Source organism: Natator depressus, chromosome 6 (genome assembly GCF_965152275.1).
Source record: "Natator depressus isolate rNatDep1 chromosome 6, rNatDep2.hap1, whole genome shotgun sequence".
Lineage (NCBI taxonomy): Eukaryota > Metazoa > Chordata > Testudines > Cheloniidae > Natator > Natator depressus.
In genome coordinates, this window is record NC_134239.1 from 40,666,546 (window position 1) to 40,686,338 (window position 19,793).

Consider the following 19,793-nt stretch of genomic DNA (forward strand, 5'->3'; position numbering starts at 1 on the left):
GTAATAGGGAGAGGCAGTAGCAATATTTATACAACCCCTCGTGGTAGATGACTTGATGCTTTCTTTTTTTTTTTCACTGATAGTTAAAACATAAACAGTCATTACTATTCATTTAATGTATATTACTTAATTTCATTTATTTTGGTGTTTCTGTACTTTTTTAAAGAAAGGGCATGAGTCAGGATAGTCTAAAGATTTGTCTGTTTTGAGTTGCAATGCTGATACTGGATGAACTATTTATGCATGTTTCCTGTGTTAAGGAACTGAAGAAAGTAACTACAGACTTGATAAGGTCCAAGGTCACATGTCAGTACAGGGTGGGAGAAGAAAACATCAATCTTACAGCAAAGGAACAGCAGTTACAAGAATTACAACAAAAAATCAGAATGGTATTCAAGAAGCTCTTAACATTTGTTGGCTAATGTTTCCTATTGCTCATTTAAAGAACACAACAATAGTGATTTCCAAGTGATGCATACATGTTGCTATACAGTTTTGTGAACTGAATATATTTAGTGACAATTATTTGATTTTAAATACTACATTTTCTAGGAAACTAACTAAATTATAAATGTAAGATATTTTATTATTTATAAGATCAAATTTCTTTCAAGCACTAAATTTAATTAAATAGCTCTAGATAAGGATGAAAAATCAGTTTAATGTAATTTTATTAAAGAAAATATTATTAATATTAGATTGTTGCATAATATTTTCATACATTACTTAGTGTTCATTTTATATTTTGTTAAGGAAACAGAGATTAATAAAAAGCTCAGTGAAGAAAATGCACACATTAAAGAAGAGAAACAGGTGAGTGGTTAATGCAAATTTGCTGTTTAAAGTTGATTAATAATACTTGTGATCTAAAATATTTGGCTATTTAAGAAATATGTGCTAAACTCTTAAAATTAAGTGTTCAGCATTTTACTCTTCAGAAGTAATTTAATGTTGATTTTAATAATAAAAACAGGATCTTACTGTTTTTATATCAAATCAATTAATAGGACAAAAATTCTTTTATTAATTTTGTTTTCCACATTATATTTCCAAGTCTTCATTTATTTATTTAACTTTCAGTCAAGAGAAACCTGGCATGCCAATGAAAATAATCTTCTACATATGTATTCAATAAAGATATGCAGTGAGGGTTGTAGAATACTTGTTCCCTCGTTCTGCACACTGGTACCCAACAAGTTACTTGCATTTCACTAGTAGTCCATCCAGTGAAAATTGGGATCATGTGTCAAGCATCCAAATAAACTACTCAAACACACACTGACTGTAATAGCCGTGTACTGCACTGCTTTGCAGGATATCTCATGTAAAAGTGATCTTTTCTTAGGTCATAAAAGACTCCCTCCCTTTTCATAGGTCATTAATACCAGGCATGTCAAAGAAGTGATGTACTTGTTCTCAGGGAGGGGAAAGAACAGAATACTGACCACTTTACCCATTAAAGGGTGATCTAGCAGTACCATCACAGTTTCAGAAGACTGTATCTTGACTTTGTTTTTGAAGAATGCTTGACAGTAGAACTAGAAAACGTAGGTAATGGATGCTTATTAGAGTTTAACTTAATGACTCTCACAGCCCTAAGTTGTGCTAAAAATACGCCATAGAGTGATGCTTTCAATCTGGTGTATGCGTATGTTTGTATCATTTGGGAGTATGGTCAAGTATTCCCATTTAAAAAAATAAATCCACTAAGAGCCTCCTGCCTCCAATCCAAAAAAGCCACTATGGCTAAAAACTCATAAAAGAAGCAGGTAGAGACAAAAAGACATCTTTTTAAAAATTTGAAGTCAAATGCTACTCTGATAAATAAAAATCAACTCTGGCGAGCCAAGAGCAAAACTGTAATTAGGCAGGGCAAAAAAGATTTGAAGAGCACCTAGCAAAAGACTAGGACTAACAACAAATTTAAGAACTAACAACAAATTTTTTTGCAAGAACATGAAAAGCAGGAAGCCTGTCAAACTCAGTGGCACCACTGGATGATCAACATGCTAAATGAGCACTCAAAGAAGATGAGGCCATTGCAGAGAAGTTAAATGAATTCTGTGCATCAGTCTATACTGCAGATGATGTGAGGGAGATTCCCACATCTGAGCCATTCTTTTTAGGTAACAGATCTGAGGAACTCTCCCAGACTGAGGTGTCATTAGAGGAGGTTTTGGAACAAATTGAGGAATTAATCAGTAATAAGTAACCAGGACCAGATGGTATTAACCTAGGAGTTCTGAAGGAACTCTCATATGAAATTGCAGAACTACTAACTGTGGCATATAACCAGTCACTTACGTCAGGCTCTGTACCAGTAGACTGGAAAATAGCTAATTTGACACCGATTTTTTTTTAAAGGTTCTAGAGGTGAACCTGGCAATTACAAACTGGTAAGCCCAACTTCAGTACCAGGCAAATTGGTTGAAACTATAGTAAAGAAAGAATTATCAGACACTTAGATGGACATGATAAGCTGGGGAAGAGTCAACGTGTTGTGAAAGGAAATCATGCCTCATCAACCTATTAGAACTCTGTGAGGGGGGTCAACAAACATGTGGACAACAAACATGATCTAGTGCATATAGTGTACTTGGACTTTCAGTAAGCCTTTGACTAAGTCCCTCACCAAAGGCTCTTAAGCAAAGTAAGCAGTCATGGGATAAGAGGGAAGGTCCTCTTATGGATCAGTAATTGGTTAAAAGACAGGAAACAGAGTAAGAATAAATGGTCAGTTTTCACAGTGGAGAGAGATAAATAGCAGGGACCCTCAAGGATATGTACTGGGACCATTGCTGTTCAACATATTCATAAATGATCTGGAAACAGGTGTAAACAGTGAGGTGGCAAAGTTTGCTCATGTTACTAACCTACTCAAAGTAGATCCAAAGCAGACTGTGAAGAGTTACAAAGAGATCTCACAAAACTGGATGACCGGGCAACAAAATGACAGATGAAATTCAATGTTGGTAATACACCTTGAAAAACATAATCCCAAATATACATACAAAATGATGTAATCTAAATTAGCTGTTACCACTCAAGAATGAGATCTTGGATTCATTGTGAATAGTTCTCTGAAAACATGTGTTCAATGTGCAGCAGCAGACAGAAAAGCTAAGAGAATGTTAGGAACCATTAGGAAAGGGAGGGATAAGAAGACAGAAAATATCATAATGACACTATATAAATAATGGTATGTCCACACCTGGAATACTGCATGCAGTTCTGGTTGCCCCATCTCAAAAAAGATATATTAGATGTGCAAAGGGGACAAAGAAGGGCAACAAAAATGATTATGGGTATGGAACAACTTCCATACGAGGAGAGATTAAAAAGACTGGGTCTGTTCAGCTTGGAGAAGAGAAAAACAAGGGGAATATGATAGATGTCTAGAAATCACGAATGCTGTAGAGCAAGTAAATAAAGTGTTGTTTACTTTTTCACATAACACATGAACCAGGCGTCCCACAATTAAATCACTAGGCAGCAGGTTTTAAACAAATAAGGAAGTACTTCTTCTGCCAGGGGATGTTGTGAAGGTTGAAAGTATAACTGGTTTTATAAAAAAGAGTTAGATCAGTTCATGACTAGGTCCATTGATGGCTGGTAACCAAGATGGTCAGGGATGCTCTGGGTGTCTCTAAACCTCTGACCACTAGAAGCTGGGCCTAGCTGACAGAGGGTGAATCACTCAATAAATTGCCCTGTTCTAGTCACTCCCCCTGAAGCATGTGGCACCCGGCCAGTGTTGGAAGACTGGATACTTGGCAAGGTGGACCATTGGTCTGACCCCGTATGGCCATTCTTATGTTTGACAGTGCCCACTTGTTATGGAATGTTAAAATATTTTCAGTTTTTGCTACTTGTTTTGAATTGCTATTTTGTTTGTTTAGTTTTTGCTTATTTTGGAACAGATCTCAAAAGTAGGAGAAATCTTTCTTGATCACAGGATGAGATATATAGTTTTACTTCACACTTTCTCCAGGAACTTGTGTTAGAAATCCTGTTCATTGTATTCATATATACAGAGCTGACTTCAGTCAGCATTGGATGAGCCATTAAGCATTATCTAGATTGTATGACAAATTATACTATGTATAAGTGGAAAGGCAGTGTTGCCTAATTGACAGAGCACTGCACTGGACTAAGGAGCCCTGGGTTCTTCTCCTGACTCTTCCACTGGCCTGCTGGGTGACTTTGGGTAACTCACGTCACCTCTCTGTGCCTCACTTTCCCCCATCTATAAAATGGAGATGATATTGACCTTCCTTTGTAAAGAACTTTGAGAACCATTGATGAAAAATTCTGTGTAAGAGCTAGGTATTATATTTACAACTAGAGAGAACTTTTTTTTTTTTTAAAGTAGTGTAGGATCTGATTTTCTTTCAGACCTCCACCTGGTCTCTAATTTTGTGTGTACAGATGCTAGTACTTAAACATTTAGTTACCTGATTTTGCCTGGAAAAAGAGACTACCTACAGCATATGAAAGTCAGAAAACTTTCCATTTGGAGATAAATTAATGTATGAGTTTGGTCTTTTTCAATTCCATTCAATATTTTAGAATATTTTCTATCCCAAAATCAGTTATGTCACATATTGCATCTGTGCAAATCATTTACTAGTAGCTACTGGATTAGTGTTTAGGAGCATGTTCTGTAGGGATTTGTGTGTATATATATATTGCTTGTTTAGGTCATTCTCTCTATCTTGGGACCTTCAGAAATGTGTCTTACATATTGTTTCATGTAAAGTGGCTTTTATTTTCTCCATCACATCAGCTTTCTCAGTTAGCTAGCAGGCTTTGTCAACAGAGTCACCATTTTATGTGTTTTATGAAGATACCATAGTCTTTTTAAAATCAGTCTATATTCTTCAGGGTGATCATAGAATATCAGGTTTGGAAGGGACCTCAGGAGGTCATCTAGTCCAACCCCCTGCTCAAAGCAGGACCAATCCCCAATTAAATCATCCCAGCCAGGGCTTTGTCAAGCCTGACCTTAAAAACTTCTAAGGAAGGAGATTCCACCACCTCCCTAGGTAACGCATTCCAGTGTTTTACCACCCTCCTAGTGAAAAAGTTTTTCCTAATATCCAACCTAAATCTCCCCCACTGCAACTTGAGAGCATTACTCCTCGTTCTGTCATCTGCTACCACTGAGAACAGTCTAGAGCCATCCTCTTTGGAACCCCCTTTCAGGTAGTTGAAAGCAGCTATCAAATCCCCCCTTATTCTTCTCTTCCGTATACTAAACATCCCCAGTTCCCTCAGCCTCTCTTCATAACTCATGTGTTCCAGTCCCCTAATCATTTTTGTTGCCCTCCACTGGACTCTTTCCAATTTTTCCACATCCTTCCAGATCCCAGATTTACACCTTAATCAACCCGTTATTTGGGTGGTTCTCTTTTTCAGATCTTATTTTTCTTGAGATGCAGACATCCTTCAGAAGATACAGTCCTGCAGTCTTTAAATTCCATCTGTCCTGGAGAGCATTTCCTGCCGTTTAGAGTGTATTCCATTCAATAACACTGAGTTCTTCTTAAAAAGACAATCTCTCTCTGCAGGACAGGAGAAATTTTAAGACTCTAGGATTGTAGTATAATAGGAGCCCTTCAGGAGTGTACTGGGTTAGTGTACTGGATTTTCACCTATGGAGATCTGGGCTCAAAATTTTGTCACAAAAAGAAATTAATTTGGTGGTTTCATCTTGTTTAACTATAGTGTAGCTGTTCAGGCTGTAGCCTGGGTTCTAGGAGCCTGGAAGGTTGGAGGGTCCCAGAGCTCACGAGCCCAAATGTCTACACCTTAATTAAACAGCCCTGTGAGCCTGAGGCAGCTGGCAGAGATCAGCCACAGGTGTCTAACTGCAGTGTAGCTATAACTTCTGTTCACCATGACACAAAAACACCACAAATTGGGCATAAGATTCTTAGGAGAATCCCAAAACTGGAAGAGCAGCAGGGATATTGCAAGTCAGAACTGTAGTTTGCATTAGTAAGCTGGGGAAGAAATTTACACAGTATTACATGGCACTTAAGTGAGAGCTGCTAGTCCCTCACCATCATGAATATTAAATCCCTAAGAGCCACACTTTGAACCCTATACCGTGGTGAGTAGTTGCTCTTGGGAATTCCTGTGAAGGCAATGGAATACTTGTGTGAGTAACTGCTCACCACTGTCAGTAAGGGATTCAAATCTGGCCCTAAATTCATCTCAAAATTTAAAAATGTGTGTGTTATTTTTAGTTCCAATGGGCCCATCATTGTAGCATCCTGGGGGGGTATACCCTAGAAAGATCAGATTCTAGCTGCAAAGTCTGATAAACCTGAACTGTATCACAACATTCTGATGTTCATGTCATAATACACCATTACTGTATGTAAATTCCAGCCCAGTAGAGTCTACATTCAGAAGATGGAGAACAGTTTTCAGGGTCATCAATTTGTGAAAGTGGTTGCCTGTTTCCCCTGGGGTCTTCCAAACTGGTAGTGCGATGTATTGCCGTAACATTACTCTGCCAAATGTGCTGAACTCAAAACTGAAGTGCACAATGAATTTGGCTCATTTAAACATGTCTTGTTCAGATGGGCCCAAAACTGTTACTGAACTGTTCATCAAGTGGTATCATATAAGAAAATACCTTGAGAAGAACATTACTATTATATTGTTCCACAGAAAAAGGGCACAGAGGAGTGGAGTTGCTCTTCCGTCTTCCATCAACCCCCTCCCAAAACTGATTATACTGATAATTTAAAAAAGAGAAATAGTGATATTAATGTAAATTATGTAATTTATTAACTGAGGAAAGAACACATTTGTTAATCAAAAATAAAGTATTTGTAAAAGATCCATTATTATCTTTATGCTCAAACTTCACAAACTAAACAGATTTAATATACCATGATTTGTTTATTTTCATAAGGAGATTATCAGTTCTCTACAACATTTGCAGCAGCTGCTTCAGCGACTGACCCAAACAAATGTCAGGATGGAAAGTGAATTGAATGCACTGAAAGAAGAATATCAGGTCAGATTTTTCTTGATTATACAATCTACTACTACCTGCTGTATACTTTTGAAGAGTGTAGGGCTGTTAAAGACATCAGAATGCTTTTCAGAACTTTTGACCTCCTATCCTCTGGTCCCTCAGCTCCTTAACTGTCAGTATGAACCTTGAAACACACCATATAATTCCTATTCCCTAAATTCCTCAACAAAAAAGATGGTTGCCAATTTTCACCAATTTGTTTCTGGAGGAAAAAGCAAATCTTAGTTACCCTCAAGACTGTTGTTTTAGTTAAGTGATTTTTTTTTTAAGATGTGTTGGTTTTTCTTAGAAAGTTGAAACTCTGAAAATCAAAGGGGCAAGATCCTGTCCTCAATTCAAGATCCTGTCCTCAATTTCAGCAGGGCAAAAGGGCTGGCATAACGACATCCGAAGCATAGTGCCATCTTCCCTCACTGTCCTTGGCATAGGCTGCATGTTAAAAGTGGTGAAGGGGCAGGTCAGAGTATGCTGAATTTGACAGAATTAAACCACCTTTAATGAGTGGCGGTAGCTGTGTCAACAGGAGAGCTCTCTCCCATCAGCGTAGAGCGGCTACACAAGTGACCTTACAGCAGCGGAGCTGTGCCGTTGTAAGGTCTCTAGTGTTGACATAGCCTATCTATCTAAAGGTATTTAGAACCATTTACACACATAAAGGGGATTGCACAGTGAACAAAAAGCTCAGATATTCCTAACTTCCTAATTTCCAACTTGTAGCAGAAGAAGATCTCAAATCAAAGACACACCTGAATTGGAGCACTCATAGGGACACCACTGAAAGAAGAAGAAGAAATAATAATACATTTCTGTTTGAACTGTGAAAGTGAATCTAGCTCCCAATCAGTATATGTATCTACTAAAAAAACAAAACCCCACAACTTTCAAAACTGGAACTAATTGATATCCTACTTGAAAGTCTCAGCAAAGAGGCTAAGGAGTGACTGGAGCTTAAAATATCCCCTCACCCTGTGCACACTACCACTGATGCCAGCGGAATTTATGTTGGTCAGAGGTGTGTTTTTTCACACCCCTCAGCAACATAAGTTTTGCCAACATAAGTGATAGTGTAGACATGGCCTTAGTCATAAGTTTTCCATAATGTTTCCTTTTTTAAAAAAAAACACACACAAAATCCTTATTTTCTGTGTGAGATTTCCTGCTACTAAGTCAATCCCTTAGAGTAGAACAAAAGTCTCCAGGTTTTAATAACTGTCCATCTTGTAAGGCAGTGATGCTCATTGCGCCTTGGTGAGAGGCAAATGGCATATCTCTCAGGAATGTGCAAGTCCTTCTCAAGCAGAACACAGAACATAAGAGAGACTTGCTTGAATTTATTTTTGCTGGAGAGATTTATACATCCCTCTTCATGTCCTGGAGTGGCTGGGAATGAAAACTCTTAGCAGTCCTCTTCAAAATGTACTGCTGTCAGCTCTATAGCTCATAGCTCTGAGGGTCACATCTCTAAGAAAGTCTCTTCTTCAACTGGTAAAACTTCTGAGGTCAGGGACAGAAAGGAGCACCACTCCTCTAAGGGGCATAAATCCAGGTCACCATCAACATGTCCTAGCTCAAAGAGGCAGAATTCCTCTTGCTCTGCCACCGAATAGGGTAGCTCAGGGCATAGGTAGGGTCCATTTGGCACTGATGCAGCACTGGTTATTTTATGCCAGTTACAGCTGTTGCAGAATGTCATTGTGTGGCTACCAACAGGACAGATGCGACTTTGTCTGTACAAAGTGCAAGGTGGTCTCCATACTGGAAGAGAAGGTTCAAGGTCTGGAGCAACAGGTATCGACCCTGCGTTGCATAAGAGAAACTGAAGATTTCGTGGACGGATGTCAGGATAGGCTTCTACGGGCACAAGGTTCTGAAGATTCAGAGCAGGCTGCACTTTGGGGACAGAAGGATGGTGAAGAAATTTGGCATCATGTGACATCCAGAAGAAAAAAGGGGAACGTCCATGTACCAGCAGGGCAGATACAGGTAAGTAACCGTTTTCATGTTCTCTCCACAGGTACTAATGCAGAGAGTAGACCAGATGATACGTCTGAGGGAAGGGAGCAGAAGGAGACTCCACCGATTGGAAGATATGAGATGCACTGTCCTAGGGTTGGGGGTTCCACGACCACCGCTCCCAAGAGAAGGAGGCGGGTGGTGGTGGTCGGGGACTCTCTCCTCAGGGGGACTGAGTCATCTATCTGCCGCCCCGACCGGGAAAACCGAGAAGTCTGCTGCTTGCCAGGAGCTAAGATTCGCAATGTGACGGAGAGACTGGGGAGAATCATCAAGCCCTCAGATCGCTACCCCTTCCTGCTTCTTCACGTGGGCACCAATGATACTGCTAACAATGACCTTGAGCGGATCACTGCGGACTACGTGGCTCTGGGAAGAAGGATAAAGGGGTTTGAGGTGCAAGTGGTGTTCTTGTCCATCCTCCCCGTGGAAGGAAAAGGCCTGGGTAGAGACCATCGAATCGTGGAAGTCAACGAATTCCTACGCAGGTGGTGTCGGAGAGAAGGCTTTGGATTCTTTGACCATGGGATGGTGTTCCAAGAAGGAGTGCTAGGCAGAGACGGGCTCCACCTAACAAAGAGAGGGAAGAGCATCTTCGCAAGCAGGCTGGCTAACCTAGTGAGGAGGGCTTTAAACTAGGTTCACCGGGGGAAGGAGAACAAAGCCCTGAGGTAAGTGGGGAAGTGGGATACCGGGAGGAGGCACGAGCAGGAGTGCGTGAGAGGGGAGGGCTCCTGCCTCATACTAAGAAGGAGGCGCAATCAGCAGGTTACCTCAAGTGCCTATATACAAATGCACGAAGCCTGGGAAACAAGCAGGGAGAACTGGAAGTCCTGGCACAGTCAAGGAATTATGATGTGATTGGAATAACAGAGACTTGGTGGGATAACTCACGACTGGAGTACTGTCATGGATGGATATAAGCTGTTCAGGAAGGACAGGAAGGGCAGAAAAGGTGGGGGAGTTGCACTGTATGTAAGAGAGCAGTATGACTGCTCAGAGCTCAAGTATGAAACTGCAGAAAAACCTGAGAGTCTCTGGATTAAGTTTAGAAGTGTGAGCAACAAGGGTGATGTCGTGGTGGGAGTCTACTATAGACCACCAGACCAGGGGGATGAGGTGGACAAGGCTTTCTTCCGGCAACTCGCAGAAGTTACTAGATCGCAGGCCCTGGTTCCCATCACCCTGATATCTGCTGGGAGAGCAATACAGCGGTGCACAGGCAATCCAGGAAGTTTTTGGAAAATGTAGGGGACAATTTCCTGGTGCAAGTGCTGGAGGAACCAACAAGCTCTTCTTGACCTGCTGCTCACAAACCGGGAAGAATTAGTAGGGGAAGCAAAAGTGGATGGGAACCTGGGAGGCAATGACCATGAAATGGTCGAGTTCAGGATCCTAACACAAGGAAGAAAGGAGAGCAGCAGAATACAGACCCTGGACTTCCGAAAAGCAGACTTTGACTCCCTCAGGGAACTGGTGGGCAAGATCCCCTGGGAGAATAACATGAGGGGGAAAGGAGTCCAGGAGAGCTGGCTGTATTTTAAAGAATCCTTATTGAGGTTACAGGGACAAACCATCCCGATGTGTAGAAAGAATAGTAAATATGGCAGGCGACCAGCTTGGCTTAACAGTGAAATCCTTGCTGCTCTTAAATACAAAAAAAAGCTTACAAGAAGCGGAAGATTGGACAAATGACCAGGGATGAGTATAGAAATATTGCTCGGGCTTGCAGGAATGAAATCAGGAAGGCCAAATCACACCTGGAGTTGCAGCTAGCAAGAGATGTTAAGAGTAACAAGAAGGGTTTCTTCAGGTATGTTAGCAACAAGAAGAAAGTCAAGGAAAGTGTGGGCCCCTTACTGAATGAGGGAGGCAACCTCATGACAGAGGATGTGGAAAAAGCTAATGTACTCAATGCTTTTTTTGCCTCTGTCTTCACGAACAAGGTCAGCTCCCAGACTACTGCACTGGGCAGCACAGCATGGGGAGGAGGTGACCAGCCCTCTGTGGAGAAAGAAGTGGTTCGGGACTATTTAGAAAAGCTGGACAAGCACAAGTCCATGGGGCCGGATGCGTTGCATCCGAGAGTGCTAAAGGAGCTGGCGGTTGTGATTGCAGAGCCATTGACCATTATCTTTGAAAACTCATGGTGATCGGGGGAGGTCCCAGATGACTGGAAAAAGGCTAATGTAGTGCCCATCTTTAAAAAAGGGAAGGAGGAGGATCCTGGGAACTACAGGCCAGTCAGCCTCAGTCTCTGGAAAAATCATGGAGCAGGTCCTAAAGGACTGAAGCACTTAGAGGAGAGGAAAGTGATCAGGAACAGTCAGCATGGATTCACCAAGGGCAAGTCAATGCCTGACTAATCTAATTGCCTTCTATGACGAGATAACTGGCTCTGTGGATGAGGGGAAAGCAGTGGACGTGTTGTTCCTTGACTTTAGCAAAGCTTTTGACACGGTCTCCCACAGTATTCTTGCCAGCAAGTTAAAGAAGTATGGGCTGGATGAATGGACTATAAGGGAGATAGAAAGCTGGCTAGATTGTCGGGCTCAACATGTAGTGATCAATGGCTCCATGTCTAGTTGGCAGCCAGTATCAAGTGGAGTGCCCCAGGGGTCGGTCCTGGGGCCGGTTTTGTTCAATATCTTCATAAATGATCTGGAGGATGGTGTGGATTGCACCCTCAACAAGTTTGCAGATGACACTAAACTGGGAGGAGTGGTAGATACGCTGGAGGGTAGGGATAGGATACAGAGGGACCTAGACAAATTGGAGGATTGGGCCAAAAGGAATCTGATGAGGTTCAACAAGGACAAGTGCAGAGTCCTGCACTTAGGACGGAAGAATCCAATGCACCGCTACAGACTAGGGACCTAATGGCTCGGCAGCAGTTCTGCAGAAAAGGACCTAGGGGTTACAGTGGACGAGAAACTGGATATGAGTCAACAGTGTGCCCTTGTTGCCAAGAAGGCCAATGGCATTTCGGGATGTATAAGTAGGGGCATTGCCAGCAGATCGAGGGATGTGATCGTTCCCCTCTATTCGACATTGGTGAGGCCTCATCTGGAGTACTGTGTCCAGTTTTGGGCCCCACACTACAAGAAGGATGTGGAAAAATTGGAAAGAGTCCAGCGGAGGGCAACAAAAAACAATTAGGGAACTGGAACACATGAGTTATGAGGAGAGGCTGAGGGAACTGGGGATGTTTAGTCTTCAGAAGAGAAGAATGAGGGGGGATTTGATAGCTCCTTTCAACTGCCTGAAAGGGGGTTCTAAAGAGGATGGTTCTAGATTGTTCTCAGTGGTAGCAGATGACAGAACAAGGAGTAATGGTCTCAAGTTGCAGTGGGGAGATTTAGGTTGGATATTAGGAAAAACTTTTTCACTATGAGGGTGGTGAAACACTGGAATGCGTTACCTAGGGAGGTGGTGGAATCTCCTTCCCTAGAAGTTTAAGGTCAGGCTTGACAAAGCCCTGGCTGGGATGATTTAGTCGGGGATCGGTCCTGCTTTGAGCAGGGGGTTGGACTAGATGACCTCCTGAGGTCCCTTCCAACCCTGATATTCTATGATTCTAACTGAGTGCTCCCTTATGGCCTTAGTGTGGCCTTGCAAATGACTCCTGCCTCAGTTTCCTCCTTCCACAGGCTTCTTCAGTAACTCACCAACCCTTTTCTCCATTCACACTGTCAGGGTTTCCTCCCTACTCTGAACTCTGGGGTACAGATGTGGGGACCCGAATGAAAGACCCCCTAAGTTTATTTCTACCAGCTTAGGTTAAAACTTCCCCAAGGCACAAATCCCTTCTTGTCCTTGGACGGTATTTGCTGCCACCACCAAGTGAGTTAGACAAAGATTCAAGGAAAAGAACCACTTTGAGTTCCTATTCCCCAAAATATTCCCCCCAAGCCTCTTCACCCCCTTTCCTGGGGAGGCTTGAGAATAATATCCTTACCAATTGGTACAGGTGAGCACAGACCAAATCCCTGGTTTTTTAGGAAACTAAAACCAATCAGATTCTTAAAAAAAACCCAGAACTTTATTATAAAGAAAAAAAGTAAAAGAAGCACCTCTGTAAAATCAGGATGGAAGGTAATTTTACAGGGTAATCAGATTCAAAACACAGAAGATTCCCCTCTAGGCAAAACTTTAAAGTTAAAAAAAAAACAGGGATAAACCTCCCTCTAAGCATAGGGAAAATTCACAAACTAAAACAATAGATAATCTTACGCATTTCCTTGCTATTACTTACTATTTCTGTAAATTTAGTTGCATCATTCAGTAGGAGCTGGATTACGTGCTTGGTCTCCCTCTTTGTCTCCGGAGAGAACACACAAACAGCACAAAAAGCAAAGCCTTCCCCCCGCCATTTGAAAGTATCTTCTTTCCCCATTGATCCTTCTGGTCTGGTGCCAACTAGGTTAATTGAGCTGATTAACCCCTTACAGGTAAGGGGATTCTGTACCTCTGGCCACAAGGAATTTTATATTACTGCATACATAAAGGTTGTTACCCTTCCCTTTATATTTATGACACACACTCTCTCTTGGATTGTAATATATTAAAATTTAACAAACATTCAAAGTAAAGTTCTTAAGTCCATCCTCAAGTTCATCCATTTACACCTTATCAGGTCACTGCCAAGCATTTCCTGCCTGTACTCTCCCCAAGTCCTATGCTTCAACTCAGAAAGCTGCAGGGCTGGCTGACCTTGGTGTACTCCTTGATTTGTCATTCATTGGATATGGTGGTTTGAGGGCTAACATCATTCTTAGACTGTTTGGACTGGTGGATAGACCAATCCAGTATGTGTACGGGAGTTCAGTTTGCTCCCCATCAACTGACTTTGAGTTTGGTTATGGATGCTTCTGCCCTAGCTTGGGGGGCCCACCTGAGATCTCAGTAGATTCAAAGGCTCAGGTCTAGCCAGGATTTAGCTCTCCATATAATGCAAGAGTTGAAAGTCATTCATCTAGCTTGCCACACTTTCCTTCCCTATATCAAGGGAAGGAATTTGCTAGTACTTATGGTCAACATGCAGATATGTACTGTTTGAACAGAGAGGGGCCAGATCAACACTTCTTTCCCAAGAGGCAATGCTGCTTTGGGACTTCTGTGAAACCAGCTCAATCCATCTCAAAGCCTCCCACCTTCTCGGTGCCCAGAACAATCTGGCAGACCTACTGAACAGGTTTTTCACTAGTCACTGCAAGTGGTCTCTGCCCAGATATAGTCAGATTCCTTTTCCAACTGTGTGCAACCTGCATCAACAGGACGCGTAATCCATTTTGTTCTCTAGCACGGTCTCTGATGGACACTTTCCTATTTCCCTGAAAATACAAAATCATGTACACATATCCTCTGGTTCCGCTCCTTCACAGAGTGTTGTTAAAATCAAGCAGAACCATGCTTGAGTGGTACACATAGTATTGCTTTTCCACTGATGAGCCTCTCAACTAGGGCTCCATTGACACTACAAGAAAACTCAGAGCTGATATCACAGGACCACAGTCATCTCCATTCCATCCAGGAGGTCCTTTATACAGCTTGGATGCTCCATGATTAACACCTCAGGAGGAAATCTGTTCCAAGGAGTTACAAATCATCATCTTGAATAGTAGGAAGCCTTAGACTAGGTAGTTTGATCTGTTGAAATGGAAGAGTCTCTCTGTCTGGTCCACAATAAGGGGTTTTCAATACAACATGGACTAGTGCTGGACTATTTGTTATACCTGAAACAGCAAAGTCTTGACATTAGTTCTGCCAGGGTTCACCTAACAGCTAACTTGGCTTTCAACCTCCTGGATTTACATAGGACTGGAGAAGACAGAGCGATTATCTATCAGGATTTTGAAGGATCTGGACCGGTTATATCCCCAAGTAGAGGATCCTATTCCCCTTGTGATTTAAACTTAGTTCTAGCAAAACTAATGGGTTCTCCCTTTGTACTGCTGACTACCTGTTCATTGTTCCATCTTTCAATGAAGATAGACTTTTTGGTGGCAATTACCTCAACAAGAAAAGTAGGTGGATTGAGTGCTCTGATATCTGAAACACCATATGTAGTCTTCTATAAGGACAAGGTATGCCTATGCCCTCATCCAAAGTTTTTCACCAAAATGGTTTCTCACTTCCACATCAGTCAGGCAATATGTTTACAAATTTTCTTCCTAAGCTTCATGCTCATATGCATGAGGAGAGACTCTATATTTTGGATGTTAGCAGAGCATTTTAGCATTTTACTTGACAGGAGTAAATCATTTAGCTCATCCTCGCAATTGTTCATGGAAGTTGCAGACAGGATGAGGGACCTTCCCAAAGAATTCCATCATGGATCTCCTCCTGTATACGATTGTGCTATGACATGGCCAATATAACTCCATTGAACAGGATGTTAGCACCTCTAACCAGAGCAAATGCAACTTCTGCAGCTTTTCTAGCTCAAGTACTTATTTTGGACATTTGTAGACCTGCAACTTGGTCTTCATTTTGCATACTGTTGTTTCTCATTATGCCATCTCTCAACAGTCTAGAGATGATGCCAGATTTGGAATGTAGTCCTTTAATCATTATTCAGGTAGACTCTGATCCTACCTCCAGATTGAAATGCTTGAGAGTCATCTGAAGTGGAATGGACATGGGCAATCACTTGCAGAAGAAAAACTGCTACTAACCTGTAATTATTATTCTTTGATTTGCATTGCACGTCTAATCCATGTGTCACCCTCCTTCCTCTATATATTGGAGTCTGTCTGGTAAGAGGAAAGTGAGGGGGGTCGAGGGTAGATCAGCCCTTCATACTATTATGCGACAGCAGAGGGGGCATGTGCCACCCCTATGAGTACCCCAAGGGAAAAATCTGATGCTAGTGAACTGGTGTGCACAGACCTAAAGTGGAATGGATACGTGCAACACATCTCAAAGAACAACGCTTAGTGCTCAGGGCCATTTGCTGGACTTGAGCAGCATTCCTTCCACTTCTGAAAAGGTTAACCATTCAGATTATGACAGACACCACCATGGAGATATTTTATATCAACAGGCAAGGGGAAGCAAGATCCACCCCCCCTTTGTCAAGAAGCTGTGCATCTATAGAATTTCTGCATTTGACATTAAATTACCCTAAAAGCCCTTCACTTACAAGGCTTGCAGAATGTTCTGGAAAACCACCTGAGGAAGCAGTCTGGAAGTAACTGCATGTGATCAGTAAAAGATACCATCATACAGGATATCTTCACCAGATAGGGGGATCTGTTTGCAATGAAAGAGAACAAGAAATGTCTGAGATTCTGCTCCGGAGGAGTCAGGGCCAGGGTTCTCTGTCAGATGTGTTGCTGATCCCCAGGGCTCTAGACTAATGTATGCATACCCTCCAATCCCATTAGTTGGAAGAATCATCAGGAAATTCAGACAGGAATCAGCCCCATGATCATACTGGCACTGGTTTTGCTAAGGCAGGTCGGAGTCTCAGACTTGATGAATCTCTCCAATTAACCTCCAGTCCAACTACCTCTCCAGCCAGATGTAATCTCCCAGACAGAGGGGCAAATCCTCCATCTTGATCCAACCTTTCTGAACCTCACTGCTTGGATGCTGGCTGGTCAACAGCAGTGGAAGGGACCATCTCTTTATGGGTCCAGACTATACTTAACTACAGTAGAAAGGCAAACACACTCCGCCAAATGGAAGAGATTTATTATCTGGGCCCAGCAACATCAATTATCTCCAACTGATACTCAGATACCTGCTATACTAGACTACCTCTTGTCCTGAAAGAATTCAAGACTGTCTGTGATCTCTTTAAGGGTACACTGACAGCCATTTCAATTCACCAGCCTTCTATTCCAAATCATTCAATATTCTGACACCTTACAGTAGCTAGAATCCTGAAAGGCGTTATGTGGGTGCATCTTCCAATGCGGGAGCTTCCCCCTTCCTGAGACCTCAACCTAGTGCTGATTGGGTTAATGGGTCCACATTTTGAGCTCCTCACAACACATTCCATTTTCCACCTATCTATCAAAACAGCCATCCTCATAGCGATACCATCTGCTAGAGGGGTGGGAGAGATACAAGCACTCATGGTGGGATCTCCATACACTGTATTTCAAGGACAGGGTGACTTTGAAGCCTCACCAAAAGTTTTTGCCAAGTTTCTGACTTCTATCTTAACCAAGTACAAGGTAAAGGGGCAGGCTATATCAGTGAAGAGGCTACCTAACTGGATTTTTACTTGTATTAAGTTATGCTATGAGATAGCTAGTTTAGAGCCACCGTTGAGGATTAAAGGCCTCTTTCCACAATGGTTCAAGCAGCTTCTGCAGCTTCTTTGAGAAGTGTTCAAATCTGGGAAAATTTGTATGGCAGCAACATGGGTTCAGTACATATATTTACCCAGCACTTCCGTATAGTAGATATGTCAATATCCAGTGCTCATTTTGGCAGAGCTGTCTTACAGTTACTGTTTAGGTAGCCTCTAAGCAGCCCCTTCCTGTGATCTAGGTCACTGCTTGCAAGTCACCAAGAATGGAAAATATATGGAGAAGCATTTGAAGAAGAAGAAGTGGTTACTTACCTTACAGTAACTGTGGTCTATGAGCAATGTTGTCCATATATATTCCATTATTTGCCCTTTTTCCCTGCTACTATGGAGTCTTATAACGCCTAGATTCAGTATTGGCAAAAGGACTGAGGTTGGGTCGCCCCATCCTTTATGCCCTCGAATGGGAGGACAAGGACATTCGGGGTGCGGATGCAGCCCCAATAGACACCACTGGCCTAAAGAATCTAAACTAAAGTGCATGTTCACCAAGAATAAAATATATGTGAACAACACATCTCAAAGAATCACAATTACTGTAAGGTAAATAACTGTTTCATGCAACTTTTGAAAGCATGTCAGTGTATTTCCTGCTGTAAAGGTATGATTTCTCTGTAAACAGCAGATTAACACAAATACAGAGAATTTAAATGTCATTCAGTGGGCAGCAGTAGACACAATAGGAAAGATATTTAATATATTCAAAGTAAGAAATATTAAATTTCAATTTATTTAAGTCTTCAATAACTGACTGAGGTGACTTTATTTTTGTACCCCACACTCTTTACATCCACAGGACTTTTTCTAAGACTGCATCCTAGAATAGTGGTTCTCAATCAGGGTATGCAGAGGTCTTCCAGGGGTACGCTCTTCAGCTCATCTAGATATTTGGCTAATTTTACAACAGTCTACAAAAAAAGAACTAGCAAAGTCAAATTCAAAATTGGTACAAATTAAAATTTCATACAGACAATGACTTGTTTATACTGCTCTATATACTGTACACTGAAATGTCAGTACAATATTTATATTCCAATTGATTTATTTTATAATTATATGATAAAGAAGAAAGTAAGCAATTTTTCAGTAAGTGTGCTGTGCCACTTTCGTATTCTTATGTCTGATTTTGTAAGCAAATAGTTTTTAAGTGAGGTGAAACTTGGCGGTATGCAAGACAAATCAGATTCCTGAAAGGGGTACAATAGTTTGGAAAGATTGAGAGCTACTACGCTAGAACACTTCTTTTAACAAGATAATAATTAAATCAAGATGTTGGTGCTGTGTGTTTCTCAGATAAGGAAGAAAAAAATATACTTACAGTTGTGATATTTAGGCTTCCTATTGAACCATGGGACTTCAGGGTTTAACAATGTGTGTTACATTGTTGTTCAGTGGTTGATGTAATTTTTTTGCTGTCCTGCAGACTTTATATTTAATTGCAATAAGCTACTTCAGGTAGTGTGTTTTGCAGTACATTAGTACTGCTGTATTAGCAAGATAAGTCCATTACAGAACTGAAGGATGCCAGTATTTGGCAGCCACCTCAGAAATGATCTCATATGTTAAGCAGGGTAAGGCCTTGTTTGCAGGAGGAATGGAAGCTTCCAAGGAAAACCTAAATGCTTCAAAATGCCGGTGTCCTAGCCAAATTCCAATATGAATAATTACCATACATCCTGCCTGTCGTGGGGCAGCTGCCCCACTCCAACAGAACAGGGGTTAAAAGCAGTCCTGGAGAGGGCTGCGGCTGGGAAAAGGAGTGAGAGCACCTGAGGGAGTAGCTGACCACAGGTGTGGCCAGCTCAATCAGGGCCCAGATAAGAAGGCCGGGGGCCAGGAGCTGGGGAGTCACACTCTAGCCCTGGAGTGGGAAGGGCTAGCTGCCTGAGAGGAAGGTACCTGAAGCAGAGCAGTGTTGGGGAAGGGCAAGGGGAGCTCCAGCCTGGTAAACCCCTAGGCTGCAGGCCTTGGAGAAGGCCTACAAAGGTAGTAGGGCTACAGCGGCGCAGCCTGGGAATAGGCAGAGGCAGCTGGTCCTAACCCCTTGCCAATGATGAGATGGCAGTCTGCCCCAGGGAAAGGGGGCTAGATGATGACTGGCAGTAGCCACTGAGGCAAGGTGGGCCTAGAGGGTTGGAAGTTCCCCTGGGATGGGAAACCCAGAGTAAGGGGGTACTGCTGGGGGGCAGAACCCCGAGGTAAAGAGGCACCGGGAGGGACACGGGGCTTGAGGCAGGTGTGCCACCAGCCATCAGAGGGTGCTCCAAGGCTGGAAAAGAGCTAATTCCCAGGACGACCAGCAGGAGGTGCCATGCCAATGAGGCTTCGCTACACTGCCCACCAAAAAAATCCTCTCAGTTTCAAATTTATATATTTTTTTCACTTTGTCCTAAGATATTTTGT

At 42.2% G+C, this 19,793-nt stretch overlaps 1 protein-coding gene across 1 annotated transcript in view; it reads left to right on the top strand.

Moving 5' to 3' along the window:
* Window positions 1-19,793, top strand: part of CCDC73 (coiled-coil domain containing 73) — a 232,569-nt gene that overhangs the window by 177,143 nt on the left and 35,633 nt on the right. Inside the window, exons 16-18 of the mRNA XM_074956669.1 lie at window positions 261-389; window positions 754-813; window positions 6,929-7,033. Of these exons, the coding sequence (XP_074812770.1) occupies window positions 261-389; window positions 754-813; window positions 6,929-7,033 (294 nt within the window). The remainder of the gene's footprint in view (window positions 1-260; window positions 390-753; window positions 814-6,928; window positions 7,034-19,793) is intronic.